The 17,280-nt window shown below is 38.9% G+C and overlaps 1 protein-coding gene across 8 annotated transcripts in view; it reads left to right on the forward strand.

Moving 5' to 3' along the window:
* The window catches only part of INTS6L (integrator complex subunit 6 like), a 69,602-nt gene that overhangs the window by 26,301 nt on the left and 26,021 nt on the right, over positions 1 to 17,280 (forward strand). For 7 of the 8 annotated variants that reach the window (XM_070066926.1, XM_051827574.2, XM_051827572.2 and 4 more), the window contains 7 exons: positions 2,171 to 2,320; positions 3,133 to 3,222; positions 4,712 to 4,895; positions 5,163 to 5,291; positions 8,006 to 8,169; positions 10,971 to 11,123; positions 14,373 to 14,505. In XM_070066926.1, coding sequence (XP_069923027.1) covers positions 2,171 to 2,320; positions 3,133 to 3,222; positions 4,712 to 4,895; positions 5,163 to 5,291; positions 8,006 to 8,169; positions 10,971 to 11,123; positions 14,373 to 14,505 — 1,003 coding nt within the window. The remainder of the gene's footprint in view (positions 1 to 2,170; positions 2,321 to 3,132; positions 3,223 to 4,711; positions 4,896 to 5,162; positions 5,292 to 8,005; positions 8,170 to 10,970; positions 11,124 to 14,372; positions 14,506 to 17,280) is intronic. The other variant, XM_051827577.2, reaches the window with a different exon arrangement.

A 17,280-nucleotide genomic window follows, 5' to 3' on the forward strand; every position in this document is an offset into this window, starting at 1 on the left:
CACTCCCCAAATGGCTGCCATGGCCAGGGTTGGGCCAGGCCAGAGCCAAGAGGCCACAGCTTCATTTAGGTCTCCCACATGGGTGACAAGGGCCCAAACACTTGCACTATCTCCTGCTGCTTTTCCCAGGCCATTATCAGGGAGCTGTGATGGAATTGGGGCATCTGGAAGTTGAACCTGTGCCCATGTGGGCAGGTGGTGACTTGATGCACTAAGCCACAACGCTGGCCCATTTCTCTTTTAAATAAATAAATTATTATTTATCATTATTGATTATTAAATTATTTATTCGGAAGTCATAGAAATACAGAGAGACAGGAAGAGAGCTACCAACCACTGGCTAACTGACCAAATGCCTAATGCCTGCAGCAGTTAGGACTGGGCCAGTCCAAAGCCAGGAGCTAGGAACACTCCATTTGGGTCTCCAGTGGTGGGAATCCAAGCACTGAAGCCATCATCTGCTGCCTTCCCAGGTTGTACATTCACAAAAAGCAGGATTGGAAGCAGAGACAGGACTCAAACCCAGGCACACCAATATGGGATGCGGGTGTCTCAAGCAGTATTTTACCTGCTGTGTGTGATAACCTCCCCCTCCTTTTCAAATAGGAAAACTTATGTCCTAAGAAGCCACTGGGTTTGTTCGAGGTCACACAAAAATTTCATAATAGGGTTCATTAGGCAATAACTTGCCGCCTTTCTAGCTCTTGATCATTCTACTAATCCAAATTGCTTTGGGAGACTCTGAAACTAGGGAAGAGTGTTTGCTCTAGTTGTATGGATAATAGACAAGTATGCATTCAGCTAAGCTTAAAATTTAAGTGATTTAGTGTTTCTCTGTATTATTTACTGCATTTTTAAAAGGATTTGTTTATTTACCTGAATGAGAGAGAGAGAGAGAGAGAGAGAGAGAGAGAGAATCTTCTACCCGTTGGTTTATTCCTCTCCAAATGACTAACTGCCAGGGCTGGGCCAGGCTGAAGCCAGGAGCCTCGAACTCCATGTGGGTGTTCCACATGGGTGGCAGGGGCCAAGCACTCGGGCCATCATCCACTGCTTCCCAAGCCATTTTCAAGGAGCTTGATCACAAGTGGAGCAGCCAAGACCCACCCAGCACTCTGATGTGGGATGCCTGCCTTGCAAGCTGCAGCTTAAGTTGTTGTGCCCCACCAGTAGCCCCTATATTATTTACCCTTGGTTCCCTTCTCCAGCTGTATTGCATGGTGGGCATAGCTTTGACATGCACCGTATCACCCTGTTGCCCTCAAGGTTACTGAGGCTCAAGTAGCTATTTGTTCTGCCATGTTGCCAAACTGTGCTGTGTGCTCTCGCCCTTGCTGACCTTCTCTGTGACTTACTGTTAGCTGCCATCTTCTTTTGACTTCTGTTCTTGGTATTTTCTTCTGCTTTGTTTATAGCTATCACTGACTGGTAAGCATAATCCTTTCCTTTCTTCTGTTCTCCAAACCAATCACAATATGTTGACTGATGATCTTTGAACCCTTGGTTCTTTACTGCTGTTTACAGCTGCTGCTGGTGGTGCCTATAGGATGCTGCTTGTTTGCCAAATTGTTTCTTTTATTTGTCTCCTTGTTTATATTTGGGCCTTTCTGAGTGCTTGAAGATGCCAGTAGGGTTGTTTCTAAGTAAGTGTGGCCACTAGGCCTATAATTGCCTTTATACTCTAATTTAAAAGTGAAAATATTTCTTGGGAGGAAGAATCTTGGTTAGAAAAACCCTTTTAGGTCAGACAGTCAGTAGCTAACTAATTGTCTCTAAAGGACAATGCATTTGAAAAATACATACTGCTTCCTTTTATCCTTTACTCCATGCTCATCGTTAGCAGCATGCTCAGGATACCAAGGTGTATTTTTGTTGGTAGTCTTGCTTGAGCATGGATAGAAAACTGGGCCTCTTGAACCCTAGCTCTCCAACCATGATGGAGGAATGTATTGCTTGCTTGAGTTCTTTGCTCTTGATTAGTAAAGCTAGCAGATCTTTCTGAAACTGATCGCGTGCTTTAGTTCCACTCACTCAGTCAAGATATAAAATTGAATTAGGATAAGGAGCAAATATATTGTTGGAAGTTTGATGCTTACTGTTAGTAGCTGTTTGCAGTTATATACTGTTCATTGTATAATTAGGAATTTCTTTGTAAATGTTTGGTTTTCAGGCTGGTTGGAAGGAAAATCATGCAACATTCATGAGCGAACTAAAAAATCTTCAGGCTTCTGGACTGACTACTCTTGGTCAGGCTCTAAGATCCTCATTTGATTTGTTAAATCTCAATAGATTAATATCTGGAATAGACAATTATGGACAGGTAAAAAAAATTTGAGTGAGTACAGCTAATTTATTTTGGTGACTTGGGGTAAGAATTTTAAGTTGGTTGTGTTTACCAAGTTTTCTGGTGCTTTTCATGACTTCCAAAAGAGGTACATATACCTTTTAAACACCTATTTTTTAAAAATATCCCTGGTTATTGGTTCTTGGATGTAGCTTGGTTATCTAAATAATTAAGATTGCCTAAAATCAAATCATCAAACAGCTGAGAACTGGATGAATAAATTGTTGAGAAATACTGGAACAAGAAAATTGGAGATAAAGTTCGAGTTTTGCTGATCCCTCCATCATTCTCAATCTGATGAAAAAGCTCTAAAATAAGATGAAGACAGAATAGCATTTGCTATTGATACCATTGTTCTTTCCTGTTCTAAAAATTCTTCTTACAATGATCAGCATGAGTGTGTACAGGTGCAGAGTATAAGTCATTTGTGTCCCTTGTATGTGCCAAGATTTTTACTCAAGTGAATATATTCATGAATGTGGATAATTCCACTGTTACAATTTCTTCAATATTATTATTTTTGGTTACTTGGAAAGCAGAGGGAGACAGGTATTTAAATATTATAGTGTGAAGAATTCCTGAAGTATAAAAATATTAGTTTACACAAATCTTACCTTTTTAGAGATTGTTATTTTGATTCTCTTAATTTTAGCCCCTAATCTTTTTCTTCTTATTTACCCAGGCAAGTTTTATCAAATATTTGAGAGATAATTGGCAAGGCAAATGTAAAAGTTTACATACATTTTTATTATTTTACATTGATTTAATGCTTTCTAAATGTATTTTAGGGGAGAAATCCATTTTTTTTAGACCCGTCTATTTTAATTACCATCACTGATGGAAAGAAGTTAACAAGCACAGCTGGTGTTCAAGAAGAGGTGAGATTTAATGTTTCATATTTTATTTAAATGGCACAAATCATACAGCCATTTCTGTGATAGGTATGTCTTTTCACTGGAAAATAGGTTGGGGGATGGCATTGTAGCCCAGTGTGTTATGCTACTGCCTGTGACACCAGCATACTTTTTGGGAGTGCAGGTTCCAGTACTTGCTGCTCCACTTCTGATCCAGCTCCCTGTCAACGTACCTAGGAAGGAAGCAGAAGATGGCCCAGGTGCTTGGACCCCTGTCACCCATGTGGGAAAACCAAAAGGAGTTCCTGGCTCCTGGCTTTGGCCTGGCACAGGCATGGCTGTGGCAGCCGTTTGGGGATTGAACCAGCAGATAGAAGATCTTTCTGTTTCTCTCTCTCTTTCTCTGCCTCTTTACCACTCCCTCTCTTGAGAAGCTCGCATCCCATATTGAAGTGTCTTGGTTTAAGTCCCAGGTTTTCCCCTTGGAGGTCACAGTGATGACTCAAAGACTTGGACCCATACCACCCATGGGAGATCCTGGCTCCCAACTTCAGCCAGGCTCAGCCCTAGCCATTGTGGACACTTAGGGAGTGAATCAGCAGATGGGAGTGGTCTCTCTCTCTCTGAGTTTCAAATAGATGAAATAAATAAATAGATAGATAAAACATTTTGAAAAGAATAAGGGGCAGGCATTGTGGCATAGTGGTTAAACCACCACTTGGGATGCTTGTGTCCCGTATCTGAGTGCCTGGTTTGAGCCCCAGATCCTGCCCTTCTAATCTAGCATTCTACTCATATGCACCCTGGGAGGCAGCAGGTGATAGCTCAAATAGTTGGGTCCCTGTCACCCAAGTGGGAGATCCAGATGGAGCTCTGGGTTCCTGGCTTTGGCTTGTCCCTACCCTTGCTGTTACAGGCATTTTGGGGAGTGAAACAGCAGACGGAAGATATCTCTCTGTGTATCTTTCTCTGTCACTCTGCCTTTAAACTAGATTTTTTAAAAGATTTTTATTTATTTGAGAGGGAGAAAGTGCGTGTGCATGTGTGTGTGAAAGAGAGAGAGAGAGAGAGAGAGAGAGAGAGAGAGTGTCTTCCATCTAATGGTTCATTTCCCAAATGACCACAGTGGCCAGAGCTGGGCCGATCTGAAGCCAGGAGCCAGAAGCTTCCTCCAGGTCTCTCCCATACAGGATCAGGAACCCAAGCACTTGTGTCATCTTCTAATGCTTTTCCAGGCCATAAGCAGGGAGCTGGATTGGAAAAGGAGCAACCAGGACTCCAACCAGTGCCCATATGCAATGCCAGCATCGCAGGCTGAGGCTTAGTCTACTGTGCCACAGTGCCAGCCCCTCAACTAAATATTTTTTAAAAATGACTTTGGTCAAACATCTTGATAATCTTTGTAATATTGCTTAATTTTATTGAGTTACATGAATGAAAATGAACTCTTTAATGCTTCCTTTCTTTTTGTATGTGTTGTTCTGATGAACTTTTTCCAATTTTGCATTATCAGCTGCATCTTCCCTTGAATTCTCCTCTGCCTGGAAGTGAACTAACCAAAGAACCTTTTCGTTGGGATCAAAGGTTATTTGCCCTGGTGTTGCGTTTGCCTGGAGTGGCTTCTACCGAACCAGAGCAACTAGGGAGTGTACCAACTGATGAATCGGCCATCACACAGATGTGTGAAGTCACGGGAGGTATTGACAATGTTTAATATTCCTGTAAGAATTCAGAACAGCAGAGTATAGTTCTCATTAAATGGCATATCCAGTCTTGTTTCCTTTAAAAATCTTTTAACTCTAATGCTTAAACTCATGCCAATGAGGTTATGATGATTTCAAATGATATTTTAGGATTTCTAATGTTTACATTTTATTTTTATAATAATGTGTATAACAACATTTTATTTTTATCAAACTTATGATATTTTTTCTTTTTTGTGCTGTTGTTTTTTCTTGCTGTAGGTCGCTCCTACTGTGTTAGAACACAAAGAATGTTGAACCAGTGTTTAGAATCTTTAGTTCAAAAAGTTCAGAGTGGTGTAGTTATTAATTTTGAAAAAACAGGACCAGATCCACTTCCTCTTGGAGAAGGTATGGTAGATTACTTTTTTAACCCCAAAGTGTTATATAGAAGAGTGATCTGAGATTTAGAACACATTCAACAAATTACAGTAGGCATAGTGTTCACTATCTGAAGGCAGTAAGTAGTTACAAATACACATCCAGACTACTACCATACATTCATTGCCTATGGATATGATCAGGAAGTCAATTTATAATAATTTTAATCTCATGTTGAATGTTCCCAAGAAAATTCCTCGTTCCTGTGTCCCAATTTATAATTCCTTGGTCCCAGTCTGAATGATACTTACTCATTCACCTCTCTATTCATAAAATTTCTGGAGGTTAAGGATGATGAGCCACTGAAGTAGTTTTGATCTTGTGAGTGCCATATATCTTTATGGTCAGTGGTCAGTGTTAGTTACCATCCCTCAGTAAGAGATTGTGAATGTTTACCCAGGAATTGCTAATACTTACGAGATCCTATACTAGTATTTTCTGGGTCAGTTTTCAACTGCAGAAACCTTTTTCTTCAAATGAGATTTTACAGAAAGTTCCACATTTAAAAATACAGGGCACTTCAAGAAATTCTTGGAAATATGGAATTGAAATCTAAGTGTAGGTGCCAGTGTCGTGGCACATTGTGTTAAGCTGCAGTTTCCAGTGCCAACATGCCAGTTCAAGTACTGGCTGCTCTGATTCCGATCTAGCTTCCAGCTAATGTGCCTGGGAAGGCAGCAAAAGATGGCCCAAGTATTTAGGTCTCCAGCGGAATTTAGGTCTTCAATGGAATTCCTAGCTCCTGGCTTCAGCCTGGCCCACCCCAGCTCTTGTGGCCATTTGCGGAGGTGAACCAGTGGGTGGAACACCTTCTTCCTTTCTGTCTGTCAAATAAATAAATCTTTAAAAAATAAAATATTTATTTTCATGAAAAAATTTAGAAATCCATTCTTAATTATTTCATAATATACATTGTCCGTGAACTTTTTTGAAGCCCTGTGTGTATGAGTACATGTGTATACATAGAGTCTTATTACCATGATACTTGTCTGATTTGATTCATACATTTTAATTGCTTTGGTCAAGGCCATAAGAGGCCAAGTATACAAGACAGAAAGCTACACATTTTTGAGGCAATGGATCCTGTGGTCTGTGACCTTTTTACTTTTTTTGCTCTTTGCTTCTCATATCTCTTTGAGAATCTGTTGGAAAAATATAGACTCCTTTCCATGGAAAATTGACAAAGTGGACACACACATACACTCACATACACGAATGCACACAAACACAATTTTATGTATGATTTTAGGAATTTCTCAGATTCCTAAGTTAAGCAACTCCTCTCCTATAGGACACTGGAGCCTCCTCATAAGCTTATTTAAAGTCAATCATATAGGCAGGACATGTTATATTCCTAACAATTGATTGCTCACTCAAGAATTCTGTGCTTCCTACCTTGCCATGAACTGAGAACTTTTTTATTGAAATCCTAGAGGAATTTTGTTTCATGTAAATAGCTCAGATTTTCTTTCTAGCTCTAGCTCTCCTTTGTCCTCAGATTCTAATGAAAGCAAAGAACCTTTTCCTCAGAAAAATGCCTGTCTTCAGATTTGTGAGCTCCACATCAAGGGAGTCCTCCAAAGCTATTATGTGTTTTTCCTAGATATCATTGAATCCCAATAAATATCCTGGTCTAAAATAATTACCTGCTTAAAGTAGTGCTTAAATAAGTAAATCAAATGGCTGGTCATTTAAGAAATATGAGACTCCAGTCATTGAAACATATCTTTTATATATTTATACTTATGAATCATCACATAAAAAGTTCTGTAACTCCTTCTTATACTGCTTATTTTGAAGTTGGGGACAAATGAAATATGCTAGTTTAAATAATTAAATTGCATTTAGTATACATTATTCAGCATTATGCTCTATTATGCATGGCTTTTTGTTCCCTGATCCCCAGCTCCCCAGTGTATATATACATATTCTTTCATCAGATCTTTCTATCTTTAAGACCATTTGAATAGGTATTATTTTGCCTCTGTGTTCTTGGGTCTACGTGTTCAGTTAACAAAAAAACTTTTTTTCATCTAATTGGGAATAGAAAGGACACAAGATATTTCAAAAAAGTACATGGAAGGTGGAATTTAAAAAAATAAGTTCATTTTGGCACAAAAATTTTTGAAATCTATGCATGCACAGGGTTTTCAAGAAATTCATGGAAACATGCATTATGAAAAAACTATGCATAGATTTAACACTTTTGTACAAAAATAAACTTACTGTTTATTTTCCAAGAATTTTTTGAAGGATGCTCATACATAAATGAAACTTCTGATTTATTTTGTCAGATTCCAAAAATGTAAAAACTATACCAGGTAGTAAATTATTTCATTTACATAATTTGGTAGTTAAATTCTTAAAAAATTGTAGTATCTTGATGTGTTTAATTTATGTGTTGAAGTCTCATAAAATTTAGAAGCAGTTTTACAATAGTTTTCTGCAAAGCTATATATTCTTATAGTAGGTTAAGGATAGTGAGAGGTGTTGGATTAGAGAGGATGGACTAGATGGAAAGAGTTGCTAGAATATTTAGAAATGTTAGTAGAATTTTTTTCTTCTGTTTTCCATGAAATATTTTTGCATCACTTGGTATTCTGTTTTCAGTTGGAAATTTTGTACAACAAGATCAGCAGCTATAAAAAAATTGTGACTTAGTATGTCTTTTGTTTAACTTTTAGATGGACTTATGGATTCATCTAGGCCAAGCAATTCATTTGGTTCTCAACCATGGCATAGTTGTCATAAACTCATTTACGTACGGCCTAATTCTAAAACTGGTGTTCCTGTTGGACACTGGCCAATTCCAGAATCCTTTTGGCCAGATCAGAATTTACCTTCACTAGTAAGTGTCATAAAACAAAATGGTAAACATCATTCTGGGTTTGCAGTTACCTAATTACAGTGAACCTTTTAAAATATGGGCGGGCATTTGGCATAGCAGTTAAGATGTCATTTGGAATGCCTGCATTTCATATCTGAGTGCCTTGATTTGAGTCCCTGCTCCCCTCCTGATTTCAGCCTCCTGCTAATGCACACCCTGGGAGGCAGCAGGTGATTATTCAAATACTTGGAGTCCCGGTTCTTGGCCTTGGCCTTGACCACGCCCAGACCAACTGGTGTGGACATTTGGCAAGAGAACCTGTCAATGAAAGATCTCTGTCTTTCTTGTCTTTGTCTCTGTCTCTCAGCCTTTCAAAGAAAATAGATAAGAACTTTAAAAAATATCTTTGAGGCTTTCAGCCATGCCACAGGCAATTAGATCTCTCCTTTACCTCCTGGCTCTTGCTGGGAGTCTAGCTCATGTTTAAAAGCAAGAGAAGACTGCCTTTATTTTCTGGTGCATTTCATTCCCTGTTTAATTTGTCTTTGTCATTTGAACTGCCCTATTTGGTGTTAAAACAATGTTATTTTTATGCTATTGTAATCTTTGACTTGGTTTTAATTTCAGAGTGGCTGACTTGATTTACATGATAAACACTTTGTCTAAAAAAACACCATCATTGATTTTCATGCCCAGTCTCAGGAAACTCAAACCAAGTTTGCATCTTGTATAGGTTTTATAAACAAATTCAACACATACTGAAAATCTTATTTTTTTCTGAGGTGTCATTAGATACCTTATGGAACTTCGTGGACCTACTTTTCATTTTTTTTATTCAATGGGCTTCTGTTCTATATCAAGGTACCTTTCAATCATGGGTACTTAAACAATATTTTAAAAAGTATCTGTAAGCAAGAAATTGCCTTTTTGGTCACTTCACTTGGTAGAAGATAGCTTGATATTATTGTTGCTCTTAGTACCAGATGAATTGGCTTTTTTTTTGGGCGGGGGGGAGCAGGGGCAGTGTCTAGTAATAAGGGTAAAACCCATTTTCATTTCTGCTCCTCCCCATGTAAGAAAGCCTTGTGTGGTCTGGGCTGGGGTTGGAGTGCACAACCAGGTCACTGCTTCTCTAGTTTAATGCCTTCCTGGTCGAGATAATCTGTATTCTAAGATTTTGAAATTTCTGACATTGAACAGCATTTTTCTCCTGGATTACTGTTTTTGGGCTACTGCATTTTTTTTCCAAAGTGGCCATAAAAGCCTGAATATAAGACTGAAGGGTTTTGCCAGCCCCTGCTATGAGTGAAGGTAAATGACCCCCTCCTCCCTTTGGCGCTCCAAGGTGGCACACCTGTCAAATTTCAGCCCCATCAAACCCCCGAGTAAATGTTTTAGTGGTGAATTTACTTCATTATTGCGGTTGATGGGACTTCATTCATGTCTTTGTTGCTTTTTCACATGTTCAAATCTAGAGGCCCATAATATTTCACAAGTTTCATTTAGACTAAAATCAGGAAAAATGAGGATAAAGAAATTCCAAGTAATTCACATATAACTCATGTTACCATTCCTCCATCTTTGAACTCTCATTTGAAGGTTGTTTTACCCAACTCCTGAGTATCTTACAGGTTTGTAAATAATAAAGACAAATGAGTGTTTTTTCTCATTTATACAGAGAGAGACATTTTATCATATTTGTATTACTCTTAGAAATATCTCAGAAAGAATAGCCTGCCCCATTCCTTACCCTTGTCCTATCTTGCCCTTGTTGTCCCACTTTCTCTTTCTAGGGTTTTCTAATCATACAAACTATATCTATTAATAAAATGACCTCTCCATTAATATGCTCTTGTACCTCAGGCATACAGGCCTTTTCAACCCCACCAAAAGTATCCCCAGCTCCAGCTAGTCAAGGCAAGCATGTGGGTAGAAACAGTGCTATAAAAATCCCCTTGTAGCTAGCTTATTATTGGTCTCTGTCTTGTTTTTTCTCTTTATTATTTTTTGCCTTGCTTGTTAGTGGTTCAAAGCTGTGAATACCTCATGGACCTCTTCCTCCCAACAATATCTGGACTATCTGTGACCTCATGCTATAATGGAATGAAGGGTTCTTGGAAGTTGCAAAAGTGAATTTGAAATTCAAGGTTCATCCTACAGGCCATAATGGCTTCTTAAATATATTTAAAGCAGTTTTTGTTGTTACTAGTTATGCGTACTCTAATTTAGCTTTCATCTTCCCGATGATAAGTGTGTGGTAGAGATCAAGAATCTGCGTCCCTAGGGACTGGGATTGTAGTGCAGCTGGTTAAGCCACTACCTGCGATGCTGGTATCCCATACGGACGACAGTTCAAAACCTGGCTTTTCCACTTCCAATCCAACTCCCTGCTAATGCACCTGGGAATGCATCAGAAGGTGGTCCAAGTTCTTGGTCCCTGCCACTCAAATGGGAGACCCAGATGAAGCCCCCTGGCTCCTGGCTTCAGCCTGTTCCTGTCCCGGCTTCTGTGACCATTTAGGGAGTGAAACAAGCAGATGGAAGATCTCTCTCTCTCTCTCTCTCTCTGTCTCCCCCCGCCCCCCCCCACACCTTGTAATTCTGCCTTTCAAATAAATAAATAAATCTTTAAAAAACAAAAAAGAATCTGGGTCACCTCTCCCCATAGAAATTATTGGTGATTCCTGAAGGTCTAGTGGCTCTCTCAAAATGTTAGTTTGTATCTCATTAATGATATAAGAAAATATATAGGGGATTGCAGAATTGTCAAAAATGTAACTTGTCTGATAGATGAACAAATATCTTCCTCTCCTTTCTTTTAGCCTCCACGAACATCTCATCCTGTTGTGAGGTTCTCCTGTGTAGATTGTGAGCCAATGGTAATAGATAAACTACCCTTTGACAAATATGAACTTGAACCTTCACCCTTAACTCAGTACATCTTGGAACGAAAATCTCCCCATACCTGCTGGCAGGTACTTATCCTTTCCTATTAACTAAATGTCTGTAACCATATTAGAATCTTGATTAACATAACTCATGTTTTAAAACTCATATATTACATAGGAAAGATTTATTTTTTAGATTATTTTATTGACAATAATTGTACTTATTTATGGGGTACAATTTCATATTTCATATTTCATAATTCATAGCATTTCATATTTCAATATATTCACATGTTTTAATGAATCAAATCATATATATAAGATTTCTTTGTAGTGTGAACACTCAAAAGTCTTTCTTCTGGCTATTTAGAAATATACAATGTATTGTTGTTAACTATTGTTATTCTACTGTGCAATAGAACACCAGAAGGGTTATTTTTACAATGAGGGAAAAATACTTTTTAATTCAATAAAAGTAAGCCTTTCTGAGGTTTAATTTATTTATTTTTAGAAACTTAACTTACTTTGAATAAGAACCCAAGAATGATATGTCTTTTGTCAGCATTTAGACATAACTATAGCTATGAGACATAAGAATAACCTCCACTTACTACACTAAAACTAAGTAAATCTTTGTGACAAGTTTTACTATTGACTCTCATAATCCAGCTCTTTAAGGACAGAGATCCTACATGGGGAGTTAGTGCACAGTGACTCCTCTTGTTGATTTAACAATTAACACTTATGTATGTCGTCAGTGATCATCTGAGGCTCTTGACATGAGCTGCCTAGGCTATGGTGTGGGGAGCAACCCGGACTGGACTAAGTTACTGGAATTAAGACTTATTCTATGCATCTGCTCTCCCACAATATGGCGCTGGGAGAGGAGAAAACAGCTTCTACGCAGCTGCCTCTTGCCAACTTGAGTGATGACCTCCAGGAGCTGATCCTGCTCCTGATTGGAGGAGAGCAGCGTACTCGGCGTGTGGGCAGCCGAGTTGGGATTGGTGGAAGAGGACTATAAAGGAGGAGAGAGACAACATGCACCAGGAACACCTGAGGAACACCTGTGCAGCCCCCGAGAGAGCCGGCCGGCGGTGTGCCGCTCCCCCGCGGAAGTGGGGAAGGTGGCAGGGGGAACCGCCCTTCCACGGAGGTGAAAGGGACGGTAGCCAACCCGGGAAGAACCAGCAGCAAACCCGGGAAGGGCTGAGCAGACGAAAGAACAGCGCAGGGTCCTGTGTCGTTCCTCCACGAAGACGGGGAGCGACACTATGGAAGCTTTTTGAATCCACAAATTCCAACCTTACTCAGACAAGGCCATGAGTAAAGTAGAAGTTCTCTCCTCCCTAAAGAGAAAAGTACATCCTTCTTTGATGACCACTCCAGGAAAGATTTATTTTTAAATGGAACAAAAATTGAGTGCACTGGTAGTTGGTATTGCTGCTTCCAAGAGCTAGCAAGGTAAAAGGATTCTGTTAAACACCCAGCTTTCGCTGGGTGAATCATCCTGCCAAAGGGTTTTGGGAAAGTAAAGATCTAGGTCTTTAAAGTGTGTACTGTTGTCCTGATTTGGACCACCGAATCTGAAATAGAGCATAGAGAAGAAAACCTGGTAGCCAGAAGACTTCAGCATGGCATATCAAGTGTACAGGAGCTGGCAATTTATGTTAAATCAGGAATATCAATGAGGAGTAAGCATATGGACTAAAGGTTAATGTCTTCATCTTTATTGAAGGATTGCTCTACCAGCCTCATTTACAGGAGAAAAAAAAAAATGCCTTCCAGATTAAATCAAAACATTTCCTTACTCTTTCATAGTAGTTAGCACAGTACCTGATTTATAATAGGTTACTCAGAAAATAGTGAATGAAAGTGAATAAATGAGTAGCCGAATGAGGAAGCAATAGGGAATAGAGGAAGGCTTAATACATATGAGGACTGCTTACATAATCCTTTAAATAGGTCCTGTTTTTATTTATTTGAAAAGCACAGTGATGCATGTGAGCGTGCACACACACACACACACATACACTCAGAGAGAAAGAGAGAGAGAATCTTTCATCTGCTGATTTACTCCCACATTCCCACAATAACTGTTGGACTGGATCAGACAAAACTTAATCTGGGTCTCCCACAGTGATGGCAGGGGCCTAAGTATTTGAGCCATCATCACCTGTTGTCTTCCAGGGTGTACATTAGCAGGAAGCTGGATCAGAAACAGAGCTGGGACTGCAACATAGGCACTTTAACATGGAAAGTAGACATCCGAATTGGTGGCTTAATGTGCTGTGCCACAATGCCCAACCCTCAGCTTTCTTTTTGTAATGTTACATTTTCTGAAAGCCTATTCTTGGGCTGGCATTGGTATATGGGTAAATCTGCTGACTGTGATGCTGGCATCCCATGCGGGGGCCAATTCATGTCCCGACTGGTCCACTTCCAATCCAGTTTCCAGCTAATGGCCTTGGAAGACAGCAGAGGATGGTCTAAATGCTTGGGGCCCTGCCCCCCACGTGGGAGACCTGGATGAAACTCCTGGCTCCTGATTTTGGCCTAGCCCAGCCCTGGCTGTTGTGGCCATCTGGTAAGTGAATCAGCAGATGGAACATTCTCTCTCTCTCTCTCTCTCTCTCTCTCTCTCTCCATCTGGTAACCAGTAGATGGAACATTCTCTCCCTCTCTCTCTCTTTCCCTGTCTCTGTAATTCTGACTTTTAAATAAATAAATCTTTTAAAAGACCTACACTCTTGACACCATTTGTTATTTTGAGAAGTTAATTTGTCTTAATAGATAATTTTACTTAATGATATTTCAGTCATATTTTCCATTTTGCTAACCAGGTATATGTTTGGATATTGTTGACATTGTGGTCTTGAATTGCATAGCACAATTTCATTTCTGAATATAATTTATAGAATAAATACCATCTGAACATTTGTATTTAATATTTAATATGACATATTCTGGAATAACCATAGATTATTTCTAAGTTGCAATTAAACTGTGCCAATAATGTTGATGTTAAATGTTGCTGTGAGTTTAGTTTTATGTTAAATCCTTATTGTCTGAAAATTAATGGTATAACTAGTACTCGAACAGTATTTTACACTTTGTTTTTCTATGTGGGTGCAAACTATTGAAATCTTTACTTAGTATATACTAAATTGATCTTCAGTATATAAAGATAATTGAAAATGAATCTTGATGCGAATGGAATGGGAGAGGGAGTGGGAGATGGGAGGGTTCCAAAGTACATAAGCTGTACTTTGGAAATTTATATTTAAAGTTAAAAAATCCTTATTGTCATAACTGTACATTACTTTGTGTTCTCAGGTATTTGTTACTAGCAGTGGAAAATACAATGAACTTGGGTTTCCATTTGGTTATTTAAAAGCCAGTACAACTTTAACTTGTGTAAACCTCTTTGTGATGCCTTACAACTACCCAGTTTTACTTCCTCTTTTAGGTAAGTAAAATATGTAGTGGCACTTAATTATCTTTAAAATACAACAAAAAAGAAAAATAGTGCATTAAGCATTCTAAATATAAAGATTAATTGAAACCAGGATAGATAAAAGTCTAAAAGCTAATTTGAAAAGTTGGAATTTGCATATTTTCTGGTTTTTTTTTCTTTTTTTGTTTTCTACATCAAACAGAAGAAGCCACTTGACCTCTGGTGTGTGATCCTTATGCTTTTCTCTAGGTTGCATGCTCCAATGTGCACTCCTCCCTCAGTGTGAAGTGCACTTGGCTTTTTTGTAGATTCACTTGGGCCAAAAAAAAAAAAAATCCTATGGATTGCAGTCGACACTCCAGGAATTATATGGTTTTCTTCAGAAAACAGGGCTTCATGGCAGTATTGGCTTGCATTTGTTTCTCCCCAGGATATTAAATGCTCTTGAGGCATCTGTTTTAGGCATGGTAACGAATTAAGGAAATAGGTGCAAGACTAAATTCTGCAATAACTGTGGTTGTAGAAGCTGTGGTTTCCCTAGCGAAATTCTAACAGGAACACCCCGAGAAGCTGTTCCTCAGATACTACTGAAAATGTGTGTGGAGATACTCTTGTTTGAAGAGCCACATCTATTTAGAGCAATACAATATTGTGTGATACCCTTCTAATTATAAAGTTATGCACATTTTTATTGGGTGAGGTTTCTTAATTTTTGCCAAAATAATCAAATCTTTGCTAAATTTTATATGATTGCTTAAAGCCTAAGAGTTTAGTGCTATAAGTATTACATATATTAAAGGTACTTAATAGGTAATAATTTTAAATAGTGAGAGTTAAAAAGTTTAAGAATAGGTTATCATAAACGTATGAGCATGATTATTTTTGTAGCCTATTTTATTTTAGTCCAATTTAAAAATACCTTCTAAGTTATGTCTAATTTGAAATTAGTTATGCTTTGAGATTAGTAAGACTACCAATAAAAATGTTTTGTGGGTCTATTTTTCTTTTGTTAAATATGCCTTTATGACTCTCCAGTTTCTACAACTATAAAATGAAGATACTAGGATAACCGTGACTTAGACTTTTGATAGTGTTATCTTTCTGCTTTTCTTTTTCTTTCTTTTTTTTTTCAACAGGCAGAGTTAGACAGTGAGAGAGAGACAGAGAGAAAGGTCTTCCTTTTCCGTTGGTTCACCCCCCAAAATGGCCACCATGGCCGGCGCGCTGCACCGACCCGAAGCCAGGAGCCAGGTGCTTCCTCCTGGTCTCCCATGTGGGTGCAGGGCCCAAGCACTTGGGCCATCCTCCACTGCCCTCCCAGGCCACAGCAGGGAGCTGGACTGGAAGAGGAGCAACCGGGACAGAATCTGGCGCCCCAACCAGGAGTAGAACCCAGGGTGCTGGCGCCACAGGCAGAGGATTAGCCAAGTGAGCCACGGCGCTGGCCTCTACTTTTCAAGTGTATATTTTTGGATACACTTATTGAGGTATGATTGCCATACAAAAAGCTCTCTGTGCATATCTAATGTATACAACTTGATGATTTTGGAGATAAGTATACTAATCCATGAAACCTTTGCAACAATCCAGGCCTAAACCTGTCACCTCCAGAAGTTTAGTCTTGCCTGTTCATTTATTTATGGAAAGAACATTTAACATAAGGTCTATTCTCAGGAAATGTTTAAGTATTCAATACAATATTGTTAACTACAGGCTCTGTGCTTGAGGACATTACACTGAGTGAAATAAGCCAGATACAAAAGAACAAATACCACACAACCCCTTATATACATTTTATTTTCAGATAATTGTAGAATCATATAGAGTTGTACGAAATAATACAGAAAGAGATGACACTAAAAGCACAGGCAATAAAAACAAAAATAGACACATGAGACTGTATCAAACTTACGTTCATTAAAGGATACAACCAAAAGAATGAAAAGGTGACATATGAAATATGATAAAATGTTTGCAAATTTGATATCTGATAAGGTGTTAATATCCAAAGTATATAAAGAGGGACTGGTGCCGTGGCTCACTTGGTTAATCCTCCGCCTGCGGCGCTGGCATCCCATATGGGCACTGGGTTCTATTCCCCATTGCTCCTTTTCCAGTCCAGCTCTCTGCTGTGGCCCAGGAGGGCAGTGGAGGATGACCCAAGTGCTTGGGCCCTGCACCCACATGGGAGACCAGGAGGAAGCACCTGGCTCCTGGCTTTGGATTGGTGCAGCACCAGCTGTAGCAGCCATTTGGGGAGTGAACCAACAGAAGGAAGACCTTTCTCTCTGTCTCTCTCTCTGTCTATAACTTTACCTGTCAAATAAATTATATATATATACATATATACATATATATATATATATATAAAGAACTATCTTTCAACAACAAAAACAATAAAACAAATTAGTCAACTAAAAAATGGGCAAAGAATTTTAGTAACATTTCTCCAAAGAGGATAAACAAATGGCCAATGAATATATGAAAATATGATCAACATTACTAACAATGAGATACCACCTCACACTCATTACAATGACCACTATCAAAACAAATCAGAAAATACCAAGTGTTGGTGAAGATGTGGAGAAATTGCCTTGTGCACTGTTGGTGGGAATTTAAAATAGTGCAAAAAATGGAGAATAGTATGAAGGTTCCAAAATTATTAAAAACAGAATTACAATGTGTTCCAACAATCCCATGTCCTGCTATATGAGAGTTCTTCAAGGGGCTGGCATTGTGGCAGTCCTGGCACCCCGTATGGGTGCCAGTTCGAGTCCTGGATAC

Source organism: Oryctolagus cuniculus, chromosome X (assembly GCF_964237555.1).
Source record: "Oryctolagus cuniculus chromosome X, mOryCun1.1, whole genome shotgun sequence".
Taxonomy (NCBI): Eukaryota; Metazoa; Chordata; class Mammalia; order Lagomorpha; family Leporidae; genus Oryctolagus; species Oryctolagus cuniculus.